The sequence below is a fragment of the Ranitomeya imitator genome, chromosome 1 (assembly GCF_032444005.1).
Source record: "Ranitomeya imitator isolate aRanImi1 chromosome 1, aRanImi1.pri, whole genome shotgun sequence".
NCBI classification, from domain to species: domain Eukaryota; kingdom Metazoa; phylum Chordata; class Amphibia; order Anura; family Dendrobatidae; genus Ranitomeya; species Ranitomeya imitator.
In genome coordinates, this window is record NC_091282.1 from 302,219,955 (window position 1) to 302,245,691 (window position 25,737).

General features: G+C 46.0%; 1 protein-coding gene across 1 annotated transcript in view; it reads right to left on the bottom strand.

Moving 5' to 3' along the window:
• Positions 1–25,158, bottom strand: part of UPB1 (beta-ureidopropionase 1) — a 58,047-nt gene extending 32,889 nt beyond the window's left edge. Inside the window, exons 1-3 of the mRNA XM_069757469.1 lie at positions 24,833–25,158; positions 23,650–23,821; positions 7,253–7,340 (exon numbers count right to left, since the gene is read on the bottom strand). Coding sequence (XP_069613570.1) covers positions 7,253–7,340; positions 23,650–23,821; positions 24,833–25,128 — 556 coding nt within the window. The 5' untranslated portion in view covers positions 25,129–25,158. The remainder of the gene's footprint in view (positions 1–7,252; positions 7,341–23,649; positions 23,822–24,832) is intronic.
• Between the last annotated feature and the right edge of the window lie 579 nt (positions 25,159–25,737).

The following is a 25,737-nucleotide window of genomic DNA, read 5'->3' on the forward strand; positions in this document are numbered from 1 at the left end:
TAAACAAGATAAACATTAAGCCAGTTTCTGAGATAATCCAAAGGAAAACCCATCTTCGGATCAGAGAAGCCGCACTAGACCAAACTATCTCTGACCCACTGTAATCCAATGGGTAAAGTACTAGTGCAGTGTTCTGTTGGTAGTTTATCCTACCGGAATGTCCTCGATAGTGAGTATTTTTTGGCAGACGTGCCAACCATGACAGTCTTTGTCTCCATGTGGCTTGTGATAAGATCTCGCAATGTGGACTAACCTTGCAATAGTCTTAATGAGTTTCATCCAATTGGAGAAGCGTTTGAAGCACTGGCAACCGAGGGAGGAGGTTGGTTTAGCGTTCGTGGCCAGAGCACTGACCTCGGAGCGGACTTCTGGATCATCGTCCGGATCCTGGATGCTGAAGACTTCCTGAACACATTCACTTCCCTTCTGTTCCAGCAGAAACTTTGGACCTGAAAGCCAAGAAGAGTTAGCAAAGGAATTTATAGACATAGGTCTAGTGGCATGGTCGGCTGGATTAAGTTCAGATGGGATATAGTGCCACTGTTCAGGTTTGGAAGACCTTCTTATTCTCTCAATGCGGTTACTGACGTACACGTAGAAGCGCCTTGTTTGGTTGTAGATGTAACCTAAGACAACTTTACTGTCACTGTAGTATTGTACGTCATCTATGTGAGTGTCCAGCTCATGCTGAATAAAGTCTGCGAGTTCTACTGCAAGCACAGCCCCACAGAGTTCCAGCCTGGGAATAGTGTGGTCAGGCTTGGGAGCCAACTTAGCTTTGCCGAAAACGAACCCAACATGATCTTGATTGTCAGATCCCGTTACCTTCAGGTAGACAACAGCTGCAATGGCCTCCGTGGATGTATCCGAGAACACATGGAGTTCCGTCCTAGTGCTAGCAGCAAGTGAGATTCCAGCGTAGCATCTCGTTATATGGATTTTATCCAAGGCACACAAAGACTGCTTCCAGGTTTCCCATTTTGGTTCCTTATCAGGAGGTAGAGGGGTATCCCAGTCCTTGACAGTTTCGGACAGCTGTCTCAGAAGGGATTTACCTTGTATGGTAATTGGTGCTACGAATCCCAGTGGGTCATACAGGCTATTTACCACTGACAGAACACCACGTTTAGTGAATGGTTTGTCTGCACAGTTGATTTGGAATCCGAAGGTGTCGGCTGACAGGTTCCACCTCAGGCCTAAGCTTCTCTGCACAGGCGGACGGTCTGGTCCCAGGTCTATGTCCTTGAATCCAGGTGCGTGGTCGCTTGACTCAAAGGCTCTCATGACAGCCGGGCTGTTTGAAGCAATTTTGTGCAGTCTAAGCTTAGCTCGGTACAGCATATGTTGGGTCCTTTTGAGTAGGTCGATTGCAGCTTCTTCTGTAGGTAGAGATTTTAGTCCATCATCTACGTAGAAGTCTTTCTCTACAAAGTCTCTGGCGTCTGTTCCATACTCGGACTCTCCTTCTTGTGCGGTTCTCCGCAGGCCATATGTTGCCACAGCGGGTGAAGGGCTGTTCCCGAATACGTGCACCCGCATGCGATACTCCACCATCTCTTTGCTGGGGTCATTGTCCTTGTACCACAGGAACCTGAGGAAATTCCTGTGGTCCTCTCGGACTATGAAACAGTGGAACATGTGTTCAATGTCGGCGGTGATGGCAATGGGCTCTTTCCTGAACCTCATCAACACTCCTACTAAGTTGTTTGTCAGATTAGGACCTGTGAGGAGGACATCATTGAGAGATACGCCTTGATGTTTGGCGCGTGAATCAAAGACAACTCTAATTTGTTTAGGTTTCTTCGGGTGATATACTCCAAATGAGGGTAGGTACCAGCACTCCTCGTTTTCCTTTAAGGGAGACGCTGGCTCCGCATGGTTGTTATGGAATATTTTGCCCATAAAGGTGACAATGTGTTCTTTCATCTCCGGTTTATTGCTTAGCGTGCGCTGGAGAGAGTTAAATCTGGACAAGGCTTGTTCACGATTGTTCGGGAGCCTTACCCTGGTAGCTCGGAAGGGTAAGGGGAAAACCCAGTGATTGGTTTCGTCCTTAAGGAACTCATTGTCCATTATCCTGACAAATTCCTTGTCTTCCATAGATGGGGCTACTTTGTTGTCATCCTTAGTGGTATGAAACACCAATTTTCCTAAGTCGTCTGCATAGGGAGAAGGGATAACATCAGGCAGCTCTACGGAATCTGGAAGCTTTTCCTTCACCTCATAGTGATGAGGACATGGTTTGCAGAAGGTAGTGCGCCCGTCTCAGCATACGTACGTCTTAAAGGAGTGGACTCCTGTTTGGTCCAAGCATACATTTCCTATGACTACCCACCCCAAGTCAAGTCTCTGGGCGTAGGGGGCGTAGTCAGGACCTTATGTATCCTCAAATTGTCTCTGCCGAGCAGAAGTAGGATTTCAGCATCTGTGTCCAAAGGTGGGATAACGCTGGCTAGGTGCCTTAAGTGTGGTTGGTGGAAAGCAACTTCCGGGGTAGGGATCTCATCCCTTTGGTCTGGTATTTGATCGCATTCAATTAGCGTAGGTAGGGGTATTTCTACGTCTTCATTGACAGGAGAAGCGATGAAACCTTGTGCTCTTCTGCCGCTAGTCTCTATGCGCCCCGAGCAAGTATTCAGAGTGTAGGGCGTTGCTGGTCCCTTGATTCTAAAGGCTTCAAAGAACTTAGGTCCAGCTAGGGATCGATTGCTCTGATCGTCAATGATGGCATACATTTTTACAGCCTTCTCTGGTTGCCCTTCTGGATAGACTCTGATTAGGCATATCCTGGCACAGCATTTAGCACTTTGATTCTCCCCACATACCTCTGAGCATGAGCAGGACACAGCTGTGGTGGACTTGGCGTGATTCTGTGGCTCCCCGCCATGGTTTGTAGCGGGACTAGAGGTAACTGCAACTGCTGTTTCGCCGGTGACTGAGCCTGGGTGCAAGGCTGATGGGTGTCTGTCGCTATGACACTCTTCACACTTAGTGGCAGATTTACAGTGCTTGGCCATGTGTTCTGATGAAGCGCAGCACTTGAAACATACCCCAAGTTCGTTGAGGATTTTCTTGCGCTCCTGCATGGTTTTGGACCTGAAGCCTCTACATTTGTTCAGTGAGTGTGGTTTTTTGTGAATGGGACACTCACGATTGAAAGACTTATCCCTCGACGGAATAGTGTACTGCTTGTCGGCAGGTACTGCAGGTGATGGCAGGTTAGTCTTTCTGACGCTTACAATGTTCCTTGAGTCCTTGCGTCTATGTGCGACGATTTCATACCTTGATGAAGGTGTTGCTGGAGCTGCAGTGTTAGACTCCAGGAAGTCGAGGCTAGGGTCGTTCCTCATTTGGGCTTGTTCGTCAATGAACTTGCAGAACTGAATGAACGGAGGAAAGGTGACGTCATGTGACCTTTTATACCTGGAGACACACACTGCCCACTTCTCTTGCAGACTATGTGGCAGCTTTGAGACGATTGGGTTCACCCCATGGGCAGTGTCCAGGTAGCACAGTCCTGACAGACGAGGGTCTCTTTTAGCAAGTTCCAGCTCCATAAGCAGATCACTTAAGTCCAGAAGCTTGTGGGCTTCCTTAAGGTTGATCCTTGGAACGTTCTGCAGTCTCTTGAATAGGGACTTTTCTATGGCTTCAGCGCTGCCGTAGGTTCTTTCAAGTCTCTGCCAGGCCGCAGCGAGACCTGCTTCAGCTTGCCCCACATAGACGGTCCTAAGACTCTTGATACGGTTTGTGGATTCAGGACCCAACCATTTTACCATGAGGTCGAGCTCCTGCTCCGCGGATAGGTTGAGATCAGCAATGGCGGCCTTGAAGGTTGCTTTCCAGGCTCTGTAGTTCTCTGCACGGTCGTCGAATTTTGAGAGGCTAGTGCTGATTAGCTCCCTGCTCACCATGAACCTGGCAAACTCGGACATGTCTGATCCTTCACTCCTTGTTACCATATTAGCTTGTGGTGCCCCTCGGGCGTATAAGCTGTGTGGCGTGGAAGGGTGAATTGTTCCCGGGTAGAATGATGTCGCTGCAGGGTTGAGCTGTGGTTTAACCTCTAGAGATTCCGATGACTGCTGCTTGAACTGTGGAGGCGGGCTGGAGTGTGCCTTGTGGTCGTCTTGCGATGATGATTGCTCCTGAGGGGGTACATCACGGCGTTGGTCTTGGGTCTCTGTAGGGGCTGTGGGCGATACTGGCATCATAGGTTGGGCTGACTTGGACGTTTCCGCAATGTTGGGTTGAACGTCACTGGAGAAGGTGTGCGCTGCAGGTATCTGTTTCTGCACGTAGTCTCTGGTACGAACAGCTGGGTCGTCTTCTTCCTGTGGTGGCAGGCAAATCGGGTCGAGGTTTTGCTTCAATGCTTGCTCGAGTATTTTTACTTCGGCTAATGCAATTTCTTCCTCCATTTCTGTTTGAAGAATCCTTGCTTGAGCCTCTGCTTCTGTTTGAAGAATCTTTGCTCGAGCCTCTGCTTCTGCTCTCTTCGCTTCTGCTTCTGTTTGAAGAATCTTTGCTCGAGCCTCTGCTTCTGCTCTCTTCGCTTCTGCTTCTGTTTGAAGAATCTTTGCTCGAGCCTCTGCTTCTGCTTTCTTTTCGGTGTATGAACGTCTTAGTTTGGACCGCTCTGCATTTAAACGGGCCTCTAGGATTCTGTCGCTGAGGGCTGAAGTTCTTGAGCAGGATGATTTGTATGACCGAGCAGAGTGTTTAGACGAGGCTGACCTGTACGATCTAGTTTCTTGCAGATGGGTGATACGAAGCTCCGCTTTATCTTTGGCGTCTTGCACGGCGGCGTCCCTTTCTCTGTCTGTGGAATCTGCCTTGCTTAACTCTGATAGGGCTTCGTCGATTTTAGATTCTTTTAGGAAGGCAGCATACTTTGTGGACAGTCTCTTGTATCTGCCGTGGGCCACGTCTAGCTGTCTTATAGTGTCCTGTAAACCCGCTGCATCATTTTTATGGCGTTGGACGCTTGACATAAGGGAGGCGACTCGTTCCCATAGGTCGTCCAAGTTGTCATTGAACTCATCCCTTGTGGAACAGTAATTCTCGAGGACCTTTAATGTTGGCTTGATGGAACGTACTGGTCGTGCATCTGGGTCTGCTGTGGAAGCGGGCTCCGCTTCCTGGTCTTCATAATGGACAGTATCAGGTTGTATTTGCTCTGTTTCAGCATTGGGGAACTGTGGAAGGTCCTTTTCGGCCATTTTGATTTAAGGTGCGCTGTCCCTTTAAGAAACTGAACCTTTGAATTGGGGGCTGGAAATTGCGGTGCAGCTTAGTTGCGACCCCCTGATAAGATTCCCAAGGTGTTGTTGGAGAATTGTGGGGTTCTGCGGTCCGACGATCTGCAGCAGTGTGGTATAATACACAGAGAGTCTTTATGTACAATGCAGTCTGAGGTGATGCTGCAGGAGATTTCTTAGCAGAGCAGGGCTGCAGTATGTGAGCGGGCAGAGAGCGGGCACGTGAATAGTGATATAAGGGTGATTCTGGCCGGGCTTCAAGGCAGTCTTTCGACTGTTCTGTCCCCACATGAGGCGAATGGAGGTGTGGTTGATTAATAAGTGTTGTGAGAGAGAAACGTACCTCCGTATTTCTTCGATGTGAGGCAGACAGGACCAATGCTGCTCAGCGTCCAGAGAGATGATGCACTCCAGGGATTGTGTAATCCAGACTTGTTTATTTTGTAGATCTGGACATACAGCGTATAACTGGTAATACAGAACTTCTCCAGAAATGCAGGGTAGACAGGGTACAGTAAGATGTAGCACCAAATGTGTCTGCAAGTGTGAGCAGCATGAGAGAGTGTGGTCGAAAGACTGATGCCTTCCTAAGCCCAGTTCAAAAGCACGTCCTCTCACAACAGAAAGTAAACTGGAAATGGCTGCCAGAGGAAGAGAAGATTTGACCCCTGAACCGGATGTAAGACATGCCCACAAGAAATACATGAAAAACAAGCTGCCATACAGAAAAAGGCCATTGGGTGGCAGCAGAGTAAAATATAACAACATACATGGAAACTGAGGAATATACATGGAACAGCACAGTCTGCAGGCGTCACATTGCGTTTGCAGAGCCCCTAATGTACCTCAACAGTAGAAACCCCCCACAAGTGACCACATATTGGAAACTAGACCTATTTTTTGCGTTACATTTTGAGAGCTATAATTTTTCCATATTTGAGTCCACAGAGTCATGTGAGGTCTTGTTTTTTGCGGGACTAGTTGACATTTTTATTGGTAACATTTTCGGGCACGTGACATTTTTTGATCGCTTTTTATTCCGATTTTTGTGAGGCAGAATGACCAAAAACAAGCTATTCATGAATTTCTTTTGGGGGAGGCATTTATACCGTTCCGCGTTTGGTAAAATGGATAAAGCAGTTGTATTCTTCGGGTCAGTACGATTACAGCGATATCTCATTTATATCATTTTTTTATGTTTTGGCGCTTTTATACGATAAAAACTATTTTATAGAAAAAATAATTATTTTTGCATCGCTAAATTCTGAGGACTATAACTTTTTTATTTTTTCGCTGCTGATGCTGTATGGCAGCTCGTTTTTTTGCGGGACAAGATGACGTTTTCAGCGGTACCATGGTTATTTATATCCGTCTTTTTGATCGCGTGTTTTTGCACTTTTTGTTTGGCGGTATGAGAATAAAGCGTTGGTTTTTTTTTTTACAGTGTTCACTGAAGGGGTTAACTAGTGATATAGTTTTATAGGTGGGGTCGTTACGGACGCGGCAATACTAAGTATGTGTACTTTTATTGTTTATTTTTTTATTTAGATAAAGAAATGTCTTTATAGGAACAATATATATATATTTTTTTGGAATTTTTTTTTTATTTTTTTTACACATGTGAATATTTTAGTAGCTTCCAATCTGTTTCATGCACACACACAAGTTATGCCTGTCCTTGACCCTTTGCACAGCTGACAGTAAGTTTACCTTGTTACATAATAATGTCACGTTACACATTCACCTGACATACGAATACCTGTAACCCGCAGAGCACAGATCGCTCACTAGAAGTTATCTTTCACAGTTTTTTTTCTCAGAATGCAAAAACTAAGCTTTACGGTGGTTAATTAATAAATTCTGAATTCAGAATCCTGATTTTTTTTTAATAGTTCACTGGTCCACATCCCTCATGATAAGCAGAACATAGGTACACAGGATATATCATGCCACTGGTTTTATTATACGAGCTGCCAATGTTTGATACTTACTCCATGCCTCCTGAAAACACACAATATTCACATCGCACATAGCCGCGACTTCCACGATCTCCGCAATGCGCCTGTGCAGGGCATTTACCTGTAGAAACAAGTATAATATACCAGTACTCTTATATGCCACAGCCAAGTAAAGACAACAGTATAAGGGCATGCAGAGAATTGGGCCGATTATGCTAATGTCACTCGGATCAAACTCCGGATGATCGGAGTGTCATCTTAGTGTGATCCGATTCTCTTACATGAGGGAACCGCAGCACAGGTGAGAAGAAGGAGAACTTAATTTCTCCATCTTCTCCATTGTCTGTGTCTGACTAAATTCGGACGGCACTTGATTTGACAGATCTGCACTGCCCCATAGAATAACATTGTGACAACTGCTATCCAATAAAACATCAGATAGCACTAATCCGAGTTATACACTAATGTGAGCGAGCCCTTACACCATTTACAAGATAACTTAGTCTAAGGCTCCGGTACGTGAGGTGACAGTTTCCTCACGTACCGGAGACACTGACTCACGTAGACACATTGAAATCAATGTGTCTCTGCACATGTCAGCGTGTTTTCACGGACCGTGTGTCCGTGTGCAAAACACGGAGACATGTCAGTGTTCATGGGAGCGCACGGATTACACGGACCCATTAAAGTCAATGGGTCCGTGTAAAACACGTACCGCACACGGACGCTGTCCGTGTGAAGTCCGTGTGCCGTGCAGGAGACAGCGCTACAGTAAGCTCTGTCCCCCCACGTGGTGCTGAAGCCGCCATTCATATCTTCTCTCCAGCAGCGTTGCTGGCGAGAAAATATGAAAAATCCTTTTTTTTTTCGTGTTTAAAATAAAGATCCCTGTCCCCACCCCCTTCCCACCCCCTGTGCGCCCCCCTGCTGTTAATAAAATACTCACCCGGCTCCCTCGCAGCGTCCTGTCCTCGCCGCACCTTCTCCTGTATGAGCGGTCACATGGTGCCGCCGATTACAGTCATGAATATGCGGCTCCACCTCCCATCGGGGTGGAGCCGCATATTCATCACTGTAATGGGTGCATATGTTTCTATTATACTTTTCCTCTATTTGTTCCACTCCTGGTTTTGGCTACAAATACTGACGTAAAATACTGACCAAATACTGCTAGTGTGACAGCAGCCTAATGTCTATGGGAGGTTGCATAATATATGAAGTCTATGGAAAAAAGGAAAACAGGTTGCATTCTTGCTTGATTCAGTCAGTAGAGGTCTAGCTACTCTTTTTTCTCCATCACATCATATTGAGGCACACGACCATCATTTAAAGTATGGCTTCATAAAGTTAAATTCAGCCTATCCGGTATTATAGCCCTAGCGTTACTTTTATCATTCTTGTTATTGCTGGACGATGCCAACAAATTGTCAACAGACCCATGCCTGAAAAATCAGCTAGTATATTCATAAGTGTCAGAATTTCCATTCATACTTTCTGCAACAAATCTGCTATGTGTGAATACACCCTTACTATATACTAAATCAGATCACCGCACCAGTGCAAGACCTGTGCAGAACAAGCAGGACATGCTGGAAGATGTGAGCTCAGAAACCTGCAGAATTGTGAAAGCAGCTACGCATGAGAATTGGCTATAGCGCATTATGTATTAGGGCTCATACTCACATGCGAGAAACTCGGATGAGTCTCGCACGTCAATACCCGGCACTCAGATCGGAGCGTGGGGCCACATAGCAATACATGGAACCACACGCTCCGCTCCTGAGTGCCGGGAATTGACGTGCGAGACTCATCCGAGTTTCTCGCAGGTGAGCATGAGCCCTAAAGATTAGTACATGATAAATAATGTAATGTATCAAAAAAGCTACTTAAAGAGATTGTCCACAATTCACACAACCCCTTTTTAAATACTATATTCCCCAGTGGAAAATAAAAATCCTGTACCGGCAAAGTTCCTGCGATGTCAGCACCGGATATGCCCAGGTTCGCAAAACATTCTTAGGGCAGTCTCACACGTCCAGATAATTCCGGTACCGGAAAAATCGGTACCGGAATTATCCGTGTCCGTGTGCTGGTGCGTTTCTGTATCACATCAGTGTGGCACACGAGCGGCACACGTGTGCCGCCCGTGTGCCCACTGGGTACCACACGCACCATGCTGGGTACCACACGTACCAGCATCTGGTGCTGAAGCCGCGATTCATATCTTCCCTGTAGCAGCGTTTGCTGTAGAGAAGATATGAATAATCCTGTTTAAAATAAATATCCATGTGCCCACCCCCCTCCCACCCCCTGTGCTCCCCCCGCTATTGTTAAAATACTCACCCGGCTCCCTCGCTGGCTGGCGCTGCTTCCTGTCCTGGCCGCACCTTCTAATGTATCTGCGGTAACGTAGGGCCGCTCATTTACAGTAATGAATATGCGGCTCCACCCCTATGGGAGGTGGAGCCGCATATTCATGATTGTAATGGGCGGCCCCACGTGACCGCTCATACAGTAGAAGATGCGCCCAGGACAGGAAGCAGCGCCAGCGAGGGAGCCAGGTGAGTATTTTAACAACAGCGGGGGGGGGGGGGGCGCACAGGGGGTGGGCACATGGATATTTATTTTAAACATGATTATTCATATCTTCTCTACAGCAAACGCTGCTGCAGGGAAGATATGAATCGCGGCTTCAGCACCAGTGGGGGGGGACAGCGCTTACTGTAGCGCTGTCTCCTGCACAGCACACGTACTGCACACGGACAACGTCCGTGTGCGGTACGTGTTTTACATGGACCCATTCACTTTAATGGGTCTGTGTAATCCGTGCGCTCCCATGAACACTGACATGTCTCCGTGTTTGGCACACGGAGACACGGTCCGCAAAAAATCAATGACATCTGCACAGATGCATTGATTTCACTGTGCCTACGTGTGTCAGTGGCTCCGGTACGTGATGAAACTGTCACCTCACGTACCGGAGCCACTGACGTGTGAAACCGGCCTTATGCTGCGCCTATCAGTGGCCGATAATAGGTCTTCATTTGGACTTCCTAGGTTCATGTAAAGGAAATCCAAAGACCGGTGATTGGCTGCAGTGGTTACATAACAATGTCATGCAAGCCCTGAGAGATCCGCCGCTTACATTGCTACAACAGTATGGGTCTGGGATGTGAGTATATTTTGTTTTAATTTAACCCTGAGGGACATAGTATTTATTTAAGATAACTGCCACTATCCCCATATGCCTGTATCATGTAAAGAGCGAGCATATGGTCGCAAGTAAGTGAACTTAGAGGGAATCATCAGAAAACAGCCTATTGTATCGAATGTATGTTTAACCCCTTAGTGACGGAGCCAAATTTTTGAAATCTGACCAGTGTCACTTTATGTGGTAATAACTCTGCAAAGCTTCAACAAATCCCAGTGATTTTGAGACTGTTTTTTCGTGACATATTATACTTTATGATAATGGTAAAGTTAGGTCAATATGTTTTGTGTTTATTTATAAAAAATATCAAAAATTTGAGAAAAATGTTAAAAAATTAGCAATTTTCAAAATTTGAATGATTATCCCTTTAATCCAGATAGTCATACCACAGCAAAGCATTAATAAATAACATTTCCCACATGTCTGCTTTACATCAGCACCATTTGTAAAATGTTATTTTATTTTTTTATCATTTTAGGAGGTTTAAAATTGTAGCTGCAATTTTTCATTTTTTCAAGGAAATTTACTAAATTTATTTTTTTAGGGAACTCTCCATGTTTGAAGTGACTTTAGGGGTCTCATATATTGAGAAATCCCCAAACATGATACCATTTTAAAAACAGCACCCCCTGACATATTGAAAACTGCAGTCAGGTAGTTTATTAACCCTTCAGGTGCTTTACAGGAATTAATGCAAAGTGGTATGACAGAAATGAAAATGTGCATTTTTACCACCTAAATGTCGGTAACTTCTGAACAGGTTACAACAGCCGACAGACTCTAAGGCCGCTATTTGGTCATGAATTGCCACCGCAAACATCAGGACCACAAAATCAAGATCTGAGGGCGCCAATTGGGATAAAGAGGAAGCCCCCACACTCTGTTAACCATATATAATGATGTAGTCACTATTTACAGCAGCATCTAAGGGGTTAAACAGATTTGGACAGTGCAAACACTGATCATGGCTGATGCAGAAAGTTGTCAGCTATAGTGCACAACCGACAGATGCTGGATTGTTACCTGTATGGGGAGGCTATTCTCTTATATGTAAGGTCAGTTAAAAGGCGTATTGGCGGTCATTAAGGGGTTAAGACACTTTTACAATTATTTTTTTTCAAATCACAATATTTATTAAAGATTATTAAATTTAAAAAAAAGGAAGCCGTGCAATTCAATTTTCACACTGGCCCCTGGGGCTATTTTAGAATCTCCATTATTACAGGAAATCCACGCACAGAGATCATTGTAATCCTGATTCTGCTATGAAATCTTCCTGAAATATCAGAAGTAACAGTCTATAAAAAATCCCAGTGACCAGCGCGAAAACTACAAGCTTGCAATTTTATTTCTTTGTTAAAGATCGTGCTATGGAAATATAATACTGCTAAAATAAAAAAAAAAAATGCATGTACCAAACTTAGATCCTTTTCTGACTACACATTCCCATTAAGTGATCTTAATTATCATTCCCACGGGGGGTTTTCTGGAAAGAATGAAGTCAATGGGAGCTTCAGAAGTGATTTAACTATGGCACTCAGCAGGACCTTGGCCAAAACAAATATAGGCATTGGTGGTCAGTAGGGTTGAGCGACCTTGACCTTTTTAGAGTCGAGCCGTGTTTCGCGAAACCCGACTATCTTAGAAGTCAAGTCGAGTGGAATCGGCCGATTATCGCGAAAAGTCGGGTATCGCCCGAAACACGAAACCCAATGCAAGTCAATGGGGGAGCATAGTCGGCAGTGAGTGGAGGCCAGGAAAACACCTACACTGCCCATTTTAATGGCAAAAACATCCATTCTTGTTAAAGAAGCTTGTCAATCGTAATTTACCTTATAATAATTGGAAGGCATTTGAAATTGGGGGTCATTTGGCTAAAGTTGTGGGGGTAGGGCTGGTTCAAGTAATTAGTGGGCCCAGTAAATCTGGACCACGTCACGGCAGTGGAGCAGGGAGAGGTAAGTATTTAAACTTTGCAAGTGCTGTGATCCTGAGCAAGCAGGGGGGGCCCACTCGTTGGCATTGGCACTGGCACAGGGCCCCTCAAAGTACAGCGGTGTGTTTGCACGGCGGGGGCGCCTCCCACCGGCAGCAACACTTTTGCGTACTATGAGAGGCCCTGTGCCAGTGACGTCGCCAACTAGTATTCCTCCCCCCACCTGATGAAGGAACCTGCACTTTCATCTGCACCTTCCTCTTTGTCCCCGTGTAAGGTGGTATGGTATGCGGGAAGAGGAACCTGACTTTCAGCAGGGTCACAATCTTGCTGTGTAGCGTGCACGGGGAATTTTGCGTTATGGGTCAATGTACCAGCAGACTCATCTATCACTGGCTGGGCAATGGGCAGGATGAGGAGGAAACACAGATATAGGCCCAAAGAATAAAGTTGGCTAAATGCAGTTCAAAATTGGTAACACAGGACTAACCAGGGGGCATTGCAGTGGAGGACAACTGGAATGAGAGGCTGACACAGAGAGTAGGCCCAAATCAGTAAGTAGTCGAAATGCAGTTCAAAATTGGCAACCGTAGTAAACAGGCGGCACAGCTTTGTTCAGTGGAGGAGAACAGCAAGGAGTGGCAGACACCGATAGTAGGCCCCAAACCAACTAGTACGCCAAATGCAGTTGTTCCATTTAACCACAATTTAATGAGAGCCTGAAGATAGAAGCTCAGGAAAGGCAACCTGGAGAACACCTTGGAGTGGAACACACCATCTCTCTACACCCCATACCCAATTTGTAGGCCTAATGCAGCGTAGTTTCCAACAACTACTAAACGAGAGCATGAAGATCGAAGCAATGGAGAGGAAACCTGGGGAACACCTTGGAGTGGAACACACCATCTCTCTACACCCCATACCCAATTTGTAGGCCTAATGCAGTGTAGTTTCCAACAACTACTAAACGAGAGCCAGAAGATCGAAGCTCAGGAAAGGCAACCTGGAGAACACCTTGGAGTGGAACACACCATCTCTCTACACCCCATACCCAATTTGTAGGCCTAATGCAGCGTAGTTTCCAACAACTACTAAACGAGAGCATGAAGATTGAAGCAATGGAGAGGAAACCTGGGGAACACCTTGGGGAGGCAGACACCGTTAGTAGGCCCTACCAAAGTTGTACACCCAATGCAGTTTTAAAATTCCTAGAGGCTGAAAACAAGACTATTGACGCTCAGCTTTTTTCAAAGGAACACAGCTGAATTGAGTAGCGCAGACAGACACAGGTAGTAGGACTCAAACCAAAAATGTGGCTCACTGCAGCAGAAAAAAGTTACAGGGGTACACAAGCTGCAGTGCTCTAGGCAGTGGAGGACAAGTTCAATAGTGAACCGCAGACAGACTTTGTACGCCTACTATTAAAAAAAGGATGCTCTATGCAATTATAAATAGGTTCTAGGGGTACACGGGCAGCAGTGGTGTGGTCAGTGGAGGCCTAGTGGAAGGAGTGACCGCAGACAGGCATCGAAGGCCTAAAATAATAACACATGGCTGTAGGCAATTTTAAATTGGTTCCAGGGGTACACGGGCAGCAGTGGCCTGGTCAGTGTAGTAGTAGTAGAAAGAACGGACCGCAGACAGGCATCGAAGGCCTAAAATAAAAAAATTGGGCTGGCTGTAGGCAATTTTAAATTGGTTCCAGGGGTACACGGGCAGCAGTGGTGTGGTCAGTGGAGGCATATTGTAAGGAGTGACCGCAGACAGGCATCGAAGGCCTAAAATAATAACACATGGCTGTAGGCAATTTTAAATTGGTTCCAGGGGTACACGGGCAGCAGTGGTGTGGTCAGTGGAGGCCTAGTGGAAGTAGTGACCGCAGACAGGCATCGAAGGCCTAAAATAAAAAAATTGGGCTGGCTGTAGGCAATTTTAAATTGGTTCCAGGGGTACACGGGCAGCAGTGGTGTGGTCAGTGGAGGCCTAGTGGAAGGAGTGACCGCAGACAGGCATCGAAGGCCTAAAATAATAACACATGGCTGTAGGCAATTTTAAATTGGTTCCAGGGGTACACGGGCAGCAGTGGTGTGGTCAGTGGAGGCCTAGTGGAAGGAGTGACCGCAGACAGGCATCGAAGGCCTAAAATAATAACACATGGCTGTAGGCAATTTTAAATTGGTTCCAGGGGTACACGGGCAGCAGTGGTGTGGTCAGTGGAGGCCTAGTGGAAGGAGTGACCGCAGACAGGCATCGAAGGCCTAAAATAATAACACATGGCTGTAGGCAATTTTAAATTGGTTCCAGGGGTACACGGGCAGCAGTGGCCTGGTCAGTGTAGTAGTAGTAGAAAGAACGGACCGCAGACAGGCTTCGAAGGCCTAAAATAAAAAAATTGGGCTGGCTATAGGCAATTTTAAATTGGTTCCAGGGGTACACGGGCAGCAGTGGTGTGGTCAGTGGAGGCATATTGTAAGGAGTGACCGCAGACAGGCATCGAAGGCCTAAAATAATAACACATGGCTGTAGGCAATTTTAAATTGGTTCCAGGGGTACACGGGCAGCAGTGGTGTGGTCAGTGGAGGCCTAGTGGAAGTAGTGACCGCAGACAGGCATCGAAGGCCTAAAATAAAAAAATTGGGCTGGCTGTAGGTAATTTTAAATTGGTTCCAGGGGTACACGGGCAGCAGTGGTGTGGTCAGTGGAGGCCTAGTGGAAGGAGTGACCACAGACAGGCTTCGAAGGCCTAACATAACAAAAATGTCAATACAATGGTATTGTCAGTGGCAGGCATTGAAGGATGTCAGCGCATAGACTAAACATTGGTGGAGCTGTGAGATAATTTTGCAAGTGGTAGAGCACTGTTTGAGCTGGGGGGGGAACTGTCTTGTGGCCGGCGGTACAGGCCCAGGGCCCCTCATATTACAACGGTGTGTCTGACGTTGGGTGCGCACCACCACCGCCAGAGACACTTTATTGTACTAGGAGGGACCCAGTGGCAGTGCCGTCGACCAAAAGCGGGCACACCCACCTCTTCAGACAAACAGCACTCTCACGGGTGCTGTCGCCAAGTGTCGATACCACGGCCCCGTGTGGGGAGTTTGGCCATTTAGTGAGGTGTAAACATGTCGTATGCTGGACAATCAGGTGCAGAAAATTATGAGATTGGAAAAGGCATTCAGAATAGTCCACAGGCAAGACCTTTTCATAGGAAAGCTAGGTGTCAGCCGGGCAAGGTGGGGCAAAAGATTTCGAAATCCAGTTGTGGTTCATTTTAATGAAGGTTAGATCATCTACATTTTGGGTAGTCAGACGAGTCCTTTTTTCTGTTAGTATTGAACCTGCAGCACTGAATACTCTTTCTGATAGGACACTAGCTGCCAGGCAAGCAAGCTCCTGCAATGCATATTCTGCCAATTCTGGCCAGGTGTCTAATTTTGATGCCCAGTAATCAAATGGGAATGACGGTTGAGGGAGAACATCGATAAGGGATGAAAAATAGTTTGTAACCATACTGGACAAATGTTGTCTCCTGTCACTTTGAATTGATGCTGCAGTACCTGTCCTGTCTGCGGTCATAGCAAAATCACTCCACAACCTGGTCAGAAAACCCCTCTGGCCAACGCCACTTCTGATGTCTGCCCCTCTAACTCCTCTGGTCTGCTGGCCCCTGCAGCTCGTGTGAGAACGATCACGGGCGCTGTGTGCAGGGAATGCCAGAAGCAAACGGTCAACAAGAGTTGATTGTTTGGTTGCTAATATTAGTTCCAAGTTCTCATGTGGCATTATATTTTGCAATTTGCCTTTATAGCGAGGATCAAGGAGGCAGGCCAACCAGTAATCGTCATCGTTCATCATTTTAGTTATGCGTGTGTCCCTTCTGAGGATACGTAAGGCATAATCCGCCATGTGGGCCAAAGTTCCAGTTCTCAAATCTGCGGTTGTGCTTGGTTGAGGGGCAGTTTCAGGCAAATCCACGTCACTTGTGTCCCTCCAAAAACCAGAACCCGGCCTTGCCGCGCCAACAATTTCCAGTGGCCCCGGAAAAGCTTCCTCATTAAAAATATAATCATCCCCATCATCCTCCTCGTCCTCCTCCTCCTCTTCGCCCGCTAACTCGTCCTGTACACTGCCCTGGCCAGACAATGGCTGACTGTCATCAAGGCTTTCCTCTTCCTCAGCTGCAGACGCCTGATCCTTTATGTGCGTCAAACTTTGCATCAGCAGACGCATTAGGGGGATGCTCATGCTTATTATGGCGTTGTCTGCACTAACCAGCCGTGTGCATTCCTCAAAACACTGAAGGACTTGACACGTCTTGAATCTTCGACCACTGCACACCTGACAACTCCATGTCTGCCATCCTACTGCCTGCCCGTGTATGTGTATCCTCCCACAAAAACATAACAGCCCGCCTCTGTTCGCACAGTCTCTGAAGCATGTGCAGTGTTGAGTTCCACCTTGTTGCAACGTCTATGATTAGGCGATGCTGGGGAAGGTTCAAAGAACGCTGATAGGTCTGCATACGGCTGGAGTGTACGGGCGAACGGCGGATATGTGAGCAAAGTCCACGCACTTTGAGGAGCAGGTCGGATAACCCCGGATAACTTTTCAGGAAGCACTGCACCACCAGGTTTAAGGTGTGAGCCAGGCAAGAAATGTGTTTCAGTTGGGAAAGGGAGATGGCAGCCATGAAATTCCTTCCGTTATCACTCACTACCTTGCCTGCCTCAAGATCTACAGTGCCCAGCCACGACTGCGTTTCTTTCTGCAAGAACTCGGATAGAACTTCCGCGGTGTGTCTGTTGTCGCCCAAACACTTCATAGCCAATACAGCCTGCTGACGTTTGCCAGTAGCTGCCCCATAATGGGAGACCTGGTGTGCAACAGTGGCAGCTGCGGATGGAGTGGTTGTGCGACTGCGGTCTGTGGACGAGCTCTCGCTTCTGCAGGAGGACGAAGAGGAGGAGGAGGGGGTGCGAACGGCTACAGCCAACTGTTTCCTAGACCATGGGCTAGGCAGAACTGTCCCAAACTTGCTGTCCCCTGTGGACCCTGCATCCACAACATTCACCCAGTGTGCCGTGATGGACACGTAACGTCCCTGGCCATGCCTACTGGTCCATGCATCTGTTGTCAGGTGCACCTTTGTGCTCACAGATTGCCTGAGTGCATGGACGATGCGCTCTTTAACATGCTGGTGGAGGGCTGGGATGGCTTTTCTGGAAAAAAAGTGTCGACTGGGTAGCTCGTAGCGTGGTACAGCATAGTCCATCAGGGCTTTGAAAGCTTCGCTTTCAACTAACCGGTAGGGCATCATCTCTAACGAGATTAGTCTAGCTATGTGGGCGTTCAAACCCTGTGCGAGGCTAAGTACTTCCTTTTTCTAACCATAGTCTCATGTAGGGTGAGCTGGACTGGAGAGCTGGAGATCGTGGAACTAGCGGGGGTGCCGGTGGACATGGCAGACTGAGAGACGGTGGGAGATGGTATTGTTGCCGCCGGTGCCCTAGATGCAGTGTTTCCTACTACGAAACTGGTGATTCCCTGACCCTGACTGCTTTGGCCTGGCAGAGAAACCTGCACAGATACTGCAGGTGGTGCGGAAAATGGTGGCCCTACACTGCCGGAAGGGATGTTGCGTTGCTGACTAGCTTCATTGGCCGAGGGTGCTACAACCTTAAGGGACGTTTGGTAGTTAGTCCAGGCTTGCAAATGCATGGTGGTTAAATGTCTATGCATGCAACTTGTATTGAGACTTTTCAGATTCTGTCCTCTGCTTAAGGTAGTTGAACATTTTTGACAGATGACTTTGCGCTGATCAATTGGATGTTGTTTAAAAAAATGCCAGACTGCACTCTTTGTAGCATCGGATACCTTTTCAGGCATTGCAGACTGAGCTTTAACCGGATGGCCACGCTGTCCTCCAACAGGTTTTGGCTTTGCCACGCGTTTTGGGCAAGATACGGGCCCGGCAGATGGAACCTGTTGCGATGTTGATGCCTGCTGCGGCCCCTCCTCCTCCGCTTCAGAACTGCTGCCGCCTGCACCCTGTTCCCCCAATGGCTGCCAATCGGGGTCAAGAACTGGGTCATCTATTACCTCTTCTTGTAGCTCGTGTGCAACTTCGTCTGTGTCACCGTGTCGGTCGGTGGTATAGCGTTCGTGATGGGGCAACATAGTCTCATCAGGGTCTGATTCTTGATCATTACCCTGCGAGGGCAATGTTGTGGTCTGAGTCAAAGGACCAGCATAGTAGTCTGGCTGTGGCTGTGCATCAGTGCACTCCATGTCAGATTCAACTTGTAATGGGCATGGACTGTTAACTGCTTCACTTTCTAAGCCAGGGACGGTATGTGTAAAGAGCTCCATGGAGTAACCCGTTGTGTCGCCTGCTGCATTCTTCTCTGTTGTTGTTTTTGCTGAAGAGGACAAGGAAGCGACTTGTCCCTGACCGTGAACATCCACTAATGACGCGCTGCTTTGACATTTACCAGTTTCACGAGAGGAGGCAAAAGAGCTAGAGGCTGAGTCAGCAAGATAAGCCAAAACTTGCTCTTGCTGCTCCGGCTTTAAAAGCGGTTTTCCTACTCCCAGAAAAGGGAGCGTTCGAGGCCTTGTGTAGCCAGACGACGAACCTGGCTCCACAGCTCCAGACTTAGGTGCAATATTTTTTTTCCCACGACCAGCTGATGCTCCACCACTACCACTACCCTCATTACCAGCTGACAATGAACGCCCCCGGCCACGACCTCTTCCACCAGACTTCCTCATTGTTTTAAAAACGTAACCAAACTAACGGTATTTGTTGCTGTCACACAACTTACACGGTGAGCTATAACTTCAGTATGATTTAGCTACCCCTTTACAGGTGAGTGAGACCACAACGAAAATCAGGCACAATGTTACACACTCTGTTGTTGGTGGCAACAAATGAGAGAGATGCCACACACGCAGGACTGTCACTGAAGCACAAATGTAAATATTAATCTCCCACTGATTTGATTTTTTTTTTTTTTCAGGGAGACGTTAGGAAAAAAAAATAATAGAATAAAATGATTTTTTCAGGAAGAATTTAGAAACCAAATAAAATAAAATGATTTTTTCAGGGAGAATTTAGAAAACAAATAAAAGAAAAAATAGGCTTTCTATGGCCCACGGAGTGAGAGATGACGCACACAGGAGTCAGGAGTGGCACACAAGCCCAGAGGCCAATATTGTTCTCCCAATGATTGATGTAGTGATTTTTTCAGGTAGATTTTGGAACCCAAATCAAGCTAAAAAAATAATAGGCTTTCTATGGCCCACAATTGGAGAGAGAGAGAGAGAGAGATGGCACACCCAGGAGTCAAGACTGGCACACAAGCAGAAAGGGCAATATTAATCTCCCACTGATTTGATTTTTTTTTTTTTTTCCAGGGAGACTTTAGAAAAAAAAAATAATTAAAAAAAAAATGATTTTTTCAGGAAGAATTTAGAAACCAAATAAAATAAAAATGATTTTTTCAGGGAGAATTTATAAAACAAATAAAACAAAAAATAGGCTTTCTATGGCCCACTGAGTGAGAGATGACGCACACAGGAGTCAGGAGTGGCACACAAGCCCAGAGGCCAATATTTATCTCCCACTGATTGATTTATTGATTTTTTCAGGTAGAATTTAGAACCCAAATCAACCAAAAAAATAAATAGGCTTTCTATGGCCCACTATTTGTGAGAGAGATGGCACGCTCAGGACTGGCACACAAGCCCAGAGGCCAATATTAATCTCCCACTTTTTTTTTTTTGTTCCAGGGAAAATTTATAAACCCAATAAAAAAAATAATAAATAGGCTTTCTATGGCCCACTATCTGAGAGAGAGAGATGGCACGCTTAGGACTGGCACACAAGCCCAAAGGCCAATATTAATCTCCCTTTTTTTTTTCAGGGAGAATTTATAAAACCAAAAAAAAAAAAATAAATAGGCTTTCTATGGCCCACTATTTGTGAGAGAGATGGCACGCTCAGGACTGGCACACAAACCCAGAGGCCAATATTAATCTCCCACTTTTTTTTTTTTTGTTCCAGGGAAAATTTATAAACCCAATAAAAAAAATAATAAATAGGCTTTCTATGGCCCACTATCTGAGAGAGAGAGATGGCACGCTTAGGACTGGCACACAAGCCCAAAGGCCAATATTAATCTCCCACTGATTGATTTATTGATTTTTTCAGGTAGAATTTAGAACCCAAATAAAGCAAAAAAAAAAAATAGGCTTTCTATGGCCCACTGAGTGAGTGATGATGCACACAGGAGTCAGGAGTGGCACACAAGCCCTGAGGCCAATATTTTTCTCCCACTGATTGATGTTGTGATTTTTTCAGGTAGATTTTAGAACCCAAATCAAGCAAAAAAATAAATAGGCTTTCTATGGCCCACTGACTGAGAGATGGCACACACAGGGATGGCACTCTAGCAGAAATGCCAATCTTAATCTCCCACAAAAAAAAAAAAAAAAAAAAAAAACAGGGAGTGTCCAACAATTACTATCTCCCTGCAGTAATCTCAGCCAGGTATGGCAGGCAGCAATAAGGAGTGGACTGATGCACAAATTAAATAAAAAGTGTGGACAAACAAAAAAGATAGCTGTGCAGAAAGGAAGGAACAAGAGGATTTGTGCTTTGAAAAAAGCAGTTGGTTTGCACAGCGGCGTACACACAGCAATGCTGCTATCAGGGAGCCTTCTAGGGCAGCCCAATGAGCTACAGCGCTGAGGGGAAAAAAAAAAAAAATGTAGCTTCCACTGTCCCTGCACACCGAAGGTGGTGTTGGGCAGTGGAAATCGCTACAGCACAAGCGGTTTGGTGGTTAATGGACCCTGCCTAACGCTATCCCTGCTTCTGACGAAGCGGCAGCAACCTCTCCCTAAGCTCAGATCAGCAGCAGTAACATGGCGGTCGGCGGGAACGCCCCTTTATAGCCCCTGTGACGCCGCAGACAGCAAGCCAATCACTGCAATGCCCTTCTCTAAGATGGTGGGGACCAGGACCTATGTCATCACGCTGCCCACACTCTGCGTTTACCTTCATTGGCTGAGAAATGGCGCTTTTCGCGTCATTGAAACGCGACTTTGGCGCGAAAGTCGCGTACCGCATGGCCGACCCCGCACAGGGGTCGGATCGGGTTTCATGAAACCCGACTTTGCCAAAAGTCGGCGACTTTTGAAAATGAACGACCCGTTTCGCTCAACCCTAGTGGTCAGTGTAACCGGATCTGTAGTGTCATCTCCTGCTCTATTAAAGGGAACCTGTCACAACCCCCCCCCCTGGCATTTTTAACTAAAAGAGCCACCTTGTGCAGCTCTAATGCTGCATTCTGTGAAGGTGGCTCTTTTATTTGGGGTCCCTTCCAACGCTGCAATATTAGTTATTTTAATTTGCCCGCTATACCTGTAGTCTGTCGGAGGGCATGTCTTTTCTCCTTGGACACAAACACCTCCCAGCCATGACTCGGCCCCTCCGTGCGCCACCTCCTGTGCCTTCATTAACGTCCCCGACGCCTGCGCTGTAAGTTCCTTTTCCGGCCATGCGCAGTTTGCGCTGCCCTTCGACTCACATCACATGATGGGAACTTACAGCGCAGGCGCCGGGGACGTTAATGAACGCACATTTCTAAAACCTCACACCCATTCATTTGGGAAATAAAAAAACGCATAAAAAAAAGAGTGTATTTGTCCTGCCATTACTCTGGTTTTTGCAGCAGAAAAATCCTCTACAAATACTAATCGGTTGCACATACTATCAGGCTATGTACACACGATGCGGATTGTGCTGCGGATCCGCAGCAGTTTCCCATGAGTTTACAGTATAATGTAAATCTATTGGAAACCAAAACGCTGTGCCCATGCTGCGGAAAAAAACGCGCGGAAACGCAGCGGTTTACATTCCGCAGCATGTCAATTCTTTGTGCGGAATCCGCAGCTGTTTTACACCTGCTCCACAATAGAAAACCGCAGGTGTAAAACTGCAGTGGAATCCGCACAAAAACTGCAGTAAATCCGCAATAAATCTGCAGGAAAAATGCGCAGTTTTTGCCCTGCGGATTTATCAAATCTGCTGCGGAAAAATCTGCAGAGGACCATTCTGCGTGTGCACATACCCTTAGGCTACGTTCCCACGATGAGTGATTTTTTTTATGTTGTAGATTTTCTGCACCTATTAGGTAAATTAGGGGCCTTGTACTTTGTTTTTATGCATTTTTTGAAGTGGCGTTCATTTTTGCATTTTTGATGGTACAGTTGTCTCTTTTTGGATTTGTCATGTTTTAAATAAAGCTGCTTTGTTTTTGATACTGGCTGGAATTTGGCTGTGACAAAACCTTACCCGGGGGCAAGGCAGAAGAGGCACATGACATTACCAGTAATGAGGAAGAATACCTTCTTTGTGAAGGTTGAATTGGATCAGAAACGAGTGAATTTGCTGTGGTTGTAACATTTCTTTTACAAATCTGCAGAAAATGGTGACGCTTCTAATAGAAACTGCAGAGTGCAGCCAGTAAGCTGAGGAGTCTCTTCTAAAAATATGTGGGGGCTAAAGGGGTCTCCATCTATTCAGTGGAAACAGCAATGGCGACCTATACGTCACTATTCCAATCACACCAGAAGGGGAGAAACGCTACATGGGTGCGGAGGGAAATCGGGCGTTAGTTTGTAAAATGAAAAGAGGTGAACAAATCCTTCTGTGACTTAAAGGGAATCTGTCAGCAGGATTTCACCTCTTTAAACTCATTACATGCACATCTAGCTCTTTGAAAGACAAATCCAGCAACACCTTGACACTGCCAGCGAGTTCCTCCATTACTGAGAAATTAGCGTTTTAACTGATATGCAAATGAACCTGCAGCCTCGGTCACTCCAGCTCTATTCTCTGCCCAGCACCGCTTCCTCCTTCCCTCGATCAGCCTGTCATGCTGGAAGAGGTGGTGCGGAGCAGGGAATAGAGCTGTAGTGACAGAGGCTTCAGATCTTCACCCTCATTTGAATATAAAGTCAAATGCTGATTTCTTAGTAACAGAGGAAAGGACTGGTCCTGTAATGGTATTGCTGGACTTGTCTTTGAAAAACTTACTTGTGCATATAAATAGCTTTGGGGGTGAAATCCTGCTGAAAGGTTCCCTTTAATGTCCAGAAAGGTGGACCATGATTGTCACCTTACAGATATGGCCGAACTCTCTTGCTTGATGGTTCACCAAATGGTACAAGTAACACATGCTACTAAAATCACATACTAGTACAGGACTACCACACCTGCTCTGCCACCGGACTTGAAGTTGGCAACTGGATTTTATTCTGAATTAATCCCACCCGGGCCACTCGAGGCCTCCGGAGTTGTTCACCTGCAGCATCAAACATATATCCCTTTAGCTCAAATCCTTGTTGTGAGGCAGAATCCAGAGCGCGGCCGGGGAGCTCCAAACACCTGCAAAATAACAGAGCGGCCACCGAGGACGTCACATCACCGAGCCTGTACAATCCCCAACTACAGTACCGTAATCCTGCACTTCACCCATCCAGATACATAACTAGACGAAATGTCAGCTAGTGCAGATAAGAAATAGGTCAATATGTGGTCAATGTGAGATAGATAATTTAGATGATAGAAAGATAGATAGTTAATAGATAATAGATATATAGATAATAGATAGAAGATAAACAGATAGATAGATAATAAATAGATAGATAGATAATAGATAGATAATAGATATATAGATAATAGATAGTAGATATAAGATAGATAATAAACAGATCGATAGATAATAGATATATAGATAATAGATAGATAGAAGATAAACAGATAGATAGATAGATAATAGAAAGATAATAGATAGATAGATAGATATAGATATGGGATAGATAGATAGATAGATAGATAATAGATAGATAGATAGATAGATAGATAGATAGATAGATAGAAAGATAGATAGATAGATAGATAGATAGATAGATAGATAGATAGATAGATAGATAGATAGAGATATGGGATAGATAGATAGATAGATAGATAGATAGATAGATAGATAGATAGATAGATAGATAGATAGATAGATAGATATATGGGATAGATAGATAGATAGATAGATAGATAGATAGATAGATAGATAGATAGATATAGATATAGATATGGGATAGATAGATAGATAGATAGATAATAGATAGATAGATAGATAGATAGATAGATAGATAGATAGATAGATAGATAGATAGATAGATATATGGGATAGATAGATAGATAGATAGATAGATAGATAGATAGATAGATAGATAGATAGATAGATAGATAGATAGATAGATAGATATATGGGATAGATAGATAGATAGATAGATAGATAGATAGATAGATAGATAGATAGATAGATAGATAGATAGATAGACAGACGGCTACGTAGTTACAGGCGGGTTACTAGATAGTGAAGCCCCGCTTGTCTCTGACCTCAGCTCCCTCCCGTACAGCAGCCTCCATACTTCCCGCAGCTCCTCGGCAGGAATGTATTTCTCCAGCACTTGCTCCACACACAGCAGCTCTCCGGACATGATGGTCACAGTCTGCCGCGACCCTGACAGAGGCCGGAGATAGGGGCCGGGGCGGTGCTGCAGGGGCGGCCTCTCCTGTGCCCACCCCGAGATCCCGGGGTCATCGCCCGGAGTGGGGCCGGGGGAGTGTGGGGACGCACCAGGCGGGAAGGTGAACGCGCACCACAGCCTGTCAGATGATCGCACAGCTGCCATACCGATCGTATAGTAGGAGTCGCACCGGCAGAAATCACAGCGCTGTGCTGACTTTTTTGTGTGACTTTTTTCCACATTATCAATAAAGAGCTTCTTTTCTCACGCACTTTTTAAGAGAACATTATGAAAAAAACATTGTGTATGTTCACACAGCAGCGGAATCTGCCTAAGGCTATGTGCACACGCTGCGGATTTTGCTGCGGATCCGGAGCGGATTGGCCTCTGCAGGTCCGCAGCAGTTTCCCATGCGTTTACAGTACCATGTAAACCTATGGGAAACAAAATCCGCAGTGCACATGCTGCGGAAAAAAAGTGTGGAAACGTAGCGTTGTTTATTCCGCAGCATGTCAATTCTTTGTGCGGAATCTGCAGCGGTTTACACCTGCTCCTCAATAGGAATCCGCAGGTAGAATCCACACAAAATCTGTGGTAATTCCGCAGTAAATCCACAGTGCGGATTTACCAAAATTAGTGCGGAAAAATCCACACACCATTCCGCAACGTGTGCACATACCCTAAAAACCGCTGCAAAAGTGTCCACTGAAATGAGCCTAAAAAACTGTGGTACTGTGCACATGCTGTGTCTTTTGTCACTTTTAACTGCTTCAC